This window comes from Agelaius tricolor, unplaced genomic scaffold (assembly GCF_023055355.1).
Source record: "Agelaius tricolor isolate 1412-34295 unplaced genomic scaffold, bAgeTri1.0.p SCAF_7, whole genome shotgun sequence".
NCBI lineage: Eukaryota > Metazoa > Chordata > Aves > Passeriformes > Icteridae > Agelaius > Agelaius tricolor.
In genome coordinates, this window is record NW_027269267.1 from 35,928,135 (window position 1) to 35,936,581 (window position 8,447).

The following is an 8,447-nucleotide window of genomic DNA, read 5'->3' on the forward strand; positions in this document are numbered from 1 at the left end:
TCCCTATTCTCTCTCAAAACGTTATCATCACATACCACCTACACCATTTACAAGAAGGAAAAAAAAATTGTTTGAGCAACACTTGTAATGCTCCAGAAATTAAATAACCAGTAACCCCAGGTTTTTTCTTAGGTAGAAGAAATAAAAATCTGACATTCAATATTAAAAAGAAAACTAGAAATAAAATTTAATGGAAGGATTTGATGATTTTTTTTTGGGAGATCCACCCACTCAGACATTTCACATTTTAATTTAAAAACTTCCAACAGCCAAAGAATGTCTATTTTTGAAATTCTGGTCTAAAAAGTGTGCCTGATAACATAGGAGCTTGAACTAAACATAATGTCACCCAGATTGCTTCACGTTTGACCAAAGAATGAAACTTATTTCTATCCACACACTATCTAAGTGAAGAAATATTTTGAAAGAAAATAATAAACTTACTGACAACTGTGTTGGCTATAAAAAAAACAGTATTGAAAGAATTACTGTCCTCCCAGCAAAATAAGAAATTCAAAGACAAAACTAGAAATTCTAATGAGCAATGATTTTTTTAAAGAAAATTTTCCAAATATTCAAAAATCTCTGTCAAAACAGCCTAATGAAGAGCAAGATAGAAAACATTCAACCCCAAGCATCAATGCTATATTACTGAACTAAGTTATGAAAGCAATTAAAGTCATGAAAATATTTGGTCTTTAACACATTAAATGACATTTTTACAACACAGACACAATCAAGCAATATTGCACAACCAAAAACAAATTTAAAAAGTCTTGCCACATACTGTTCTACTATTTGATAACTGTAGCTACCCAAAAATTATCCACACATGTCTACAACAACATAAGCTACAGCAGCAATTAAGACCCAAACCCAGAAGATGATGCTAAGGAATACAGGCATCATTTAAAAAAAAAAAAAAAAAGCACTATACTCTAAACTAGCACAATCTAAACTAAACACGCATACAAAAGGAGCTTGCCTACCTGGCTTTTTCAATAAAAGTCCAAAGAACACCTAAAAAGCAGGAGGGGATAAAAAAATATTCATATTCAGTGTTCGGATACGAAAACTATCATGTCATATTACCTTACAGAGAAAAATAAGTAAAACTTGGGAAGGAATACCTATAAAATTATCTGGACTAGGCTGTGGGGATGGTAGGGAGCAGGGAAACAGCCAAAAAAACCCCAACACATTAGAACACTTTGGTTATAAGCATTGTCTTCAATTTTCACATTTTCCACTGAAAGAAATTCAAAGTAATATGTATATTTCAGATTATCAAGCATGTGAGAGTGGGAAAGTGTGAGGGGGAAGAGTCAAGAGAACTCTGCAAATATGTAATTAAATTCAAAACTTACTACAGGAAAATATTAAAGGTTACATGTTCTGAAGATGCACGAGCACCTTGAAATATCTGATTTTAAGACTAAGCCAAACAACATTAAAATAGTCTTCTATAGCTTAAAATTGCACATTGTCAGACATTTTTAGAGGATTGTCTGTATAAGACTTGTAGGAACCTATAATTTTATCTGACAGAATAAGTTCATTAATTTCAAATTAAAACAAAGGTAGATTCACACACACAAAAAATTAATCTAAGCTCTATACAATGCTTCTTTTGGTCTCTAAAGTTTAAAAAAACTGAGAGCACAAATCTGAGTTATGCTTTTTCTATCACAGACACTTTCTAGAGGACAGTCTATGTATCAGTTCCCCAATAAAACACAAGGGATGGCCAGAAGCTGAAAGTTCTGATATTATATACAGAGTCAATTAGGTATGACTACTTCTGCCTACCCCTCCTCTATATCTCTACAGATGCCTAAAGAGTTTATATTTTGTTCTTATAGATCAGTGAGGTTCCCACCTGAGAAGCAGCTATCCATAGGTGTCCCTTAACTAAGAAAGAAGGAAAAGGGAGGCCAGTAGAGTTCTTCTATTGTACTTGAATATGTGCAAATGGTTTACTGAGATTTAAAATCTGTTAATCTGTTCTTCCAATGAAGTCCTAAATTTCATCTCATGGGTGCACAAGAGTGGCTGGCAGCTTGGCCAAGGGGAGAATAGGGGCCATGCTTTTTACCCACTCTGCCTTTTTTTACCTGAAGATGAGTACTCAAAACAATCCGTTACATTAAGATGACTGCAAGAAAAAGAACTCTTCCTTAAAAAGACTTAAGGATTTCAGTGTGTGCTTATTTCTGCCATCTCTACACAGCTAGAACCTATGAAAATCCCCAGCCATTTGTCAAGTACACTTCAGAAGAAACAGGATTTTCCATACTTCACTTCGACCAAACACTTCAGTGTTTCTTCCTGAAAGGTTGAAGCCATGTTTGGGGTTGAAGGTGTTATGCCAGTGTTTACAAAGAATTCTCTAACTACTTCTCAAAAGTAGAAAAAATACTTTCTGAAAAAAGGGCTGCAACACACACAGAACTTCAGAAACGGAAAAATTTGACCTTGTTTAAAGAGGTCTTATGTTCTTTGAATAAAAACCAAACTTTGATTTCAAAGTATTTGGAAAGCAATATTTTCAACTAAACTTTTGAGCAATTTGTAATTTCAAATATAGTTTTCCAGACTTAATCACCATTAAGTCACTAAATACATCAACTGTCATTGACTGAAGATGCTGATTTCACAATTAATAAATTTCAATAATTACATCTCTTTTATGTTTTAATATTACACAGAATCCCTAGACTGAGAGGCAAATTTTCATCCTGATCATAAACCACAGCTACAAAGAACATTGTCAACTCAAAGACATTTCTGTGATATTTCATAGCAATATACTTATATAATTTAGTCTACATTTCAAGCCAATCTAAATAAAATAAATTTTCTGGTCTTTTTCTTCGAGAGAAGAAGCATTAGATTAATGAAAAGGAGGGTTCTTTTCACTACTTGGAGTAAAATAGCCTTTTTGAGAAATACCTAAGTATTAAGTATTAATACTTAAGTAGGCTCTGTTAGTCTCTAAAATGTGAATGCAACAGTCCTGTACTTAAAGCATAGGTCAGACACCTAGAGAAATTACTACAAGTGAAGAACTCAGAACTATGAGTTTGCTTTTACTTCTAGGCACTAGTTTTCTGCTTGAATAGAAATAATAATAAAACCTCTTTCTTGGGGTTCAACTGAAAAAAACACTATAAAAATGCCTGTAGAACAGATTGAGAAATTACACTATTGAAGGCTAAGCAAGCACCTAGAATTGATACCAAGTGAGTTTTAAACATACATCCATAATAGAAAAACATTGGCAGTCATATTAAAAATTAAAATTCAGTATTTGGCAAATACCAGCAGATTCTCTTTAGAGAGCTTCCTAATCACACAACAAACACAAAAGTGTTAGAAGATATCCAACTCCTTTTCCCACAAAAATAAAATTAAAATTTGCACTACCTAATCTTTATACTCACTAATTACTTCTAAATCTTGACATCTAACTGGGGTGTACCACTTCCAATCTGTTCTTTTGACAGCTTCTGTTCTTCCTTCACTGCAGACCTTTGTTGGCATGGGCCCACTCATCCAATTTTGCCCTGCTCTCACAAATAGAAGGTTCCTCCAGAAAACAGCTCGTTCTGAAACTACGGTGAGTTCAGTCTGCAGCATAAACAACTCTTTGCTGCCAAGCCTAAATCTAAGGAAGAAGGACCCAGAGCTGCAGCACCCACCAATGCACAGGTGGCATACTTTGTGTATTACCTCACCAGGAGGCAGTAAAGCAGCAGCTGATTCTCTTTATCCTTCTTGAATGCACAAAATAAGTAGTCTTCAAAGCTACCTTATGCACACTCCATCTTTCTAGCAGTACAAACCTTCAGCATATGCAAGAATCAAGCAATTATGTTTAAAGGACTTAATTGGCAAAAGCAGGGTTCAGAAACCAGTTCCAGGTGCCCAAACTGGGATTGGATCAGGGTATTTCAGATTAAGCATCTGGAGGAAGAACGGCAGCTGTGATTTCATACCACCATGATCCTTCATCCAGCACTGGCAGCACTCTGTGCTGCAGGAAACTCTGGCCCAGAGTACAGTGAGCACTTCTGAAACCTCCTCCTCATCCTCTGTCTAGGCAGAGCTGCTGGGGGTGCACCTGTCCACCCAGAACTGGCAGGGCTCCCTTCTCAAGGTAAAGCACCTGGACTCTCTCTGAGAAAGATCTAAACAAAACTTGTTTTTTTACTTTGAGAAGAGGAATACTGTTTACATTTAAAACATTTTCTGAGAAAGGCTTTTAATTACCTGTTCAAAATCCATGGAGACACCCTCCACTCTGGATAAAGCTGTGCACCATGACTGAAAGGGATGCAAGGCCTACAGACACTACACAAGGAAGCTCAAATTCACAGTTTTGCCATTAGGGGAGTTCTCTGCAAGCTGGCAGAGCTGGATTTCAGACTAAGCCTATTTACGTGCTAACATTAAATAGCCATTTAAAGAGAACAGAAACTAGAGTGGCAAGAGTGATCTCAATCTCTTCTAACCACTAAGCTTCAGAGTTCAGTGAAGGTCCACTTGTTTCCTCTCTTTCATTCATGAACATGTCATTCATTCCTCTAAGGTCACTCAGATTCATCAGGTGGGGTGAAGGACTCAGCTTGGCTGGCCTGGTAAGTGCTGGTTAGACCAGGGAAGCAGAAGACTCAAGTGTGCATCTCTTAACCCAAAGAGGGAATTTCAACTGCCTTTTCTACTTTTGGGAGTGTAATTAAAATTACTCTCTAATTATGGTATTAGAGAGTAAACACAGGGATTCTTTAATCCGAAATTAAAACAAAATAGCAAGGACAATATGTAAAATGCACACACTTAGAGACCTACCACTTAGAGACCTGGCCAATTGGTTTTCAGTACAACTAAAGCTCAGAGATTTTTCAGAACACTGTTTTGTATCAATATAAGAATACAGTGTCATCCAAAACCCCCCAAAAAATAGTACCATGATTATTTGTTTCTCAGCATAGATTAAATGTCTTTCTGCGACTGTAAGTTATAATTTAGAAGTCCTTGTACAGATGCATATTGTATCTGTAAATATGCATTTTTCAGGTTCAACTGGTAAGAAAGATGCAAGCTTAAGTCTACAGCACATTAGGTCTTACACTGCCTGCAAACCTAAGTTCCAAAACATAACACCCCCACCACAACCCACATATGTAAATCAGGCAAGTTAACAAGTAAAAATCTGGTACCCTTGCTGAAGCTACATCCTTTTAATGCATCATATTCCTTTCAACTACAACTCAATTAAAATTATCTGGGCTTGCTAAAATTTTCAGGATTTCAGCTGCATTTAGATTACTTTGCATAAATGAAATTTAGGATTACAATGTTGCTCATATGTCTCACAAATATCTAACCAAAAGCTGGAGTCTTGCAGTAAAAGAGCTGGCAGATGAAAAATGAGAGCAGCATTCAGACCCACTCTCAGCAGTGCTGAGTCAATGTAACTATGGAAGTACAAGTTGCTTTCTATTCTGCTTCACCTATCTACAGCTGGTCAGCTGGGGTCTGAATGCAGATGCTCCAGCACAAGGCACAAAGCAATCTGCAAATCCGCAGATATAAATTCAGAAGTTAAATGAATTTATAGTGACGATTAAATACAAGAAAACCAAAAGCATTTATTAATGAATAAAGTCTACCTGAACTACTTGAAGAAAAAACCTTCTTCTGTAAGGTATGAGCGAATGAAAAGAACTGAAGGATACTGAAAATGCACTTTCCATAATAAATTCAAAATAACTCCATTACATTGGTCTTTAGAAATCTCCACTGAAAGAGTCAGGACACACATTAAGAAACACCCACTATGAAAAAGTTGCAAGTCTTTAAAAATAGCAGCGCTTTGCCTCCTCCCTCCCCTTTCCCCTACTCACCCTCCTCCCCAATTTCAAAATACATCTTCCCCAGGCCTTGGTCTGGAATGGCAGTTTCTGTGAACAGACCATACCCGACCATATGATTAGCCATTATTATTATTATCACCACCTTTTATGCTCTACCTTAAGATGCAAATCCAACAGATGTGGTCCGACTAAGTTATTTACAAGGGTTTCCCTTTCAGATGTCCAAGCCAAAGCCACAACCAGTTCTGCGATATAATTACAGCCTCTCTCCACGGGCAGTAACAGACCTCTGTCTGCGACGATGTGGCCAGCGGCATTTTCTCATCTACGCTCCGGTTCAAACGGTTGCTATGATTTCAAATGGTGCATCTACCCTTATTTTAGCGCGACTGGCTGCATTTCAGCTGCCGACATCTGACTGCTTGATGCACATCTAAACAACGCAGCGATTAGAAAAACAAACTGGCAGTAGGCACCGGTGTTTCTCCACCGTGGGCTCGCTCTTCAGAGCGGCTGGCAACGAGACCGTGGGAAATTTAAGAGCAACACCAGCACACATGAGGCCTAACACTCACAGCCGCCACTGCCACCGGGAAGGAGGCTGGCGTCCTGCACTTTTAAGAGTGGGAAGTTCATGGAAATACCTATGCAGGTATCTGAGCAGGCAGATCTCTCGCCTGCCGCACGAAAGCATCCAGGTGCTTCCCCTGAACATCGGCCACAGCACGTCCACCAAGAAAGTGCACTCGAGGGCTGGCTGACCCGATACACCGCTGGGGAACTGCTTTTCCGCCCCCACGCTTCCAGCCTCTGGCCAGATTCTCCACCGTATTCCATACGGGAGCACCCCAAACTCCCCGCACACGCAGCTGGGAGACCAGCTCCGGAAACCACCGGAGCCCCCGGCCCCTGCCCCCGCTCCGCCACCCCCGGCCGGCGCCCGCCCACGGGGAGCCCGGGGCTGCGGGCGCGGCTGCGGAGGGGGCGGCGGGGAGAGGGCAATGCCCCGCAGCCCGGGGGAGGGCGGAGGGAGGCGGGCGAGGGAAGGGAGCCGCGGGGCAGGCACCTGAGCGGGCGTGGGCAGCCCCCGGGCCGGAGATCCGGGCACCGGGGCGGGGGAGGAGGGCACGGAGGGGGGGGCGGGAGGCCCGCAGGCCCCGGCGGGGCGGGCCGGGCCGCAGGTGGGCGTCGGGCGCGGCCGCCGGAGGAGCGGCCGCCGGGCAAGTCACCTCTTGACGCGGATGATCTGGTCGCGCATGGGTCGGATGTCCTGGAAGCTCTGCTGGTTGACCAGGCTGTAGACGAGGATGAAGCCCTGCCCGTTCTTGATGTAGAGGTCCCGCATGGAGGCGAACTGCTCAGTGCCCGCCGTGTCCAGGATCTCCAGGACGGAGGGGGAGGCGTCCACCTCGATCTCCTTGCGGTAGAAGTCCTCGATGGTGGGGTCGTACTTCTCGATGAAGGTGCCGGTCACGAACTGCACCGTGAGCGCCGACTTCCCCACCCCGCCCGAGCCCAGCACCACCACCTTGTACTCGCGCATCCTCCCGCCAGCGCGGACCGCCCGCCCGACCCGCACCTGCCGACGGCCCCTCCTCACCCCCCCGCCATCGGCCGCCCCGCCCTGCGCCCGCCGCCGCAGCCGCCTCCGCTCCGCTCCCCGCCCGGCGGATGCTCCGGGCCGCCGCGGCGGCTCCTGGGCGGCGCTGCCGGCGGCGGGGCCGCGCTCACGGGCTGCGGCGCGGCCGGGGTGGGGCGGCGGCCCCGCCTCCTCCTTCCCGTGTCGCCACGGCAACAGCCAACGGGGCGGGACGGGGGAAGAAAGAGCGGGGAGGAGGAGGAGGAGGAAGAAGAAGAAGAAGAGGGCGGGCACCGCCCCGTCACGTGGCGCGCCCCCCTTCCTGCCCCCGGGCGCGGCGGCCGCACGTGATGCCGGCGGGCGGTGGCGCCGCTATCGCCGCTATCGCCCGTGTCCCTTCCCCTTCCCTTGTCCCCTTCGGTGCCGTCGCCCTGGGCACACGGCGTCCCCCGGCCCCGCTCCGGGCCGGCTCCGAGCGGGAAGGGCCGGCGGGCGGGGGCGGGCCGGGCCAATGGGAGCGCGGCTCGGGCTGCCGCGGTTCCGCTTCCCGGGCGGCGGGAGGCGGCCCCGGCGCGGTAAGTTCGGGCCGCTCCGGAGCAGGGCGGTTTTCCGGCCGTGTGGATCCCGCTGCTGGGTGTAAAAGTCAGTGGGATTCATCGAATCCGTGGCGGTGATCCGGCGCGCGTTGGATCCCTGTGGACGCACTGCGGTCTGGGCTGTGCCTGCAAGGGGGCGGCCGGAGGTGTTTGTTGGCACTGGGTGCCTGCCTGCCTTCTCGCCCCCTTCTGATAGAGAGAAAGGGCCAGAAAAAGTGGTGGTACAGTTTGGGAAAAGTGCTCCATCAAAACAGATAGAAAATGAAGGTGATTGATGGGATAGAATTCACAGTTCCTCCCAGGAACTGATATCACTCCGGAAAGATGCTCACATTTGTATGCTTGCCTGTCTGCTATGAGACAGACTCCTTAATGCTTCTTTTTTTTTTCCCC

At 45.0% G+C, this 8,447-nt stretch overlaps 1 protein-coding gene across 1 annotated transcript in view; it reads right to left on the reverse strand.

Annotated features, from left to right (window-relative positions):
• Positions 1–7,456, reverse strand: part of RAP2A (RAP2A, member of RAS oncogene family) — a 31,017-nt gene extending 23,561 nt beyond the window's left edge. Inside the window, exon 1 of the mRNA XM_071430948.1 lies at positions 7,109–7,456. Within this exon, the coding sequence (XP_071287049.1) occupies positions 7,109–7,422 (314 nt within the window). The 5' untranslated portion in view covers positions 7,423–7,456. The remainder of the gene's footprint in view (positions 1–7,108) is intronic.
• Positions 7,457–8,447: the final 991 nt, after the last annotated feature.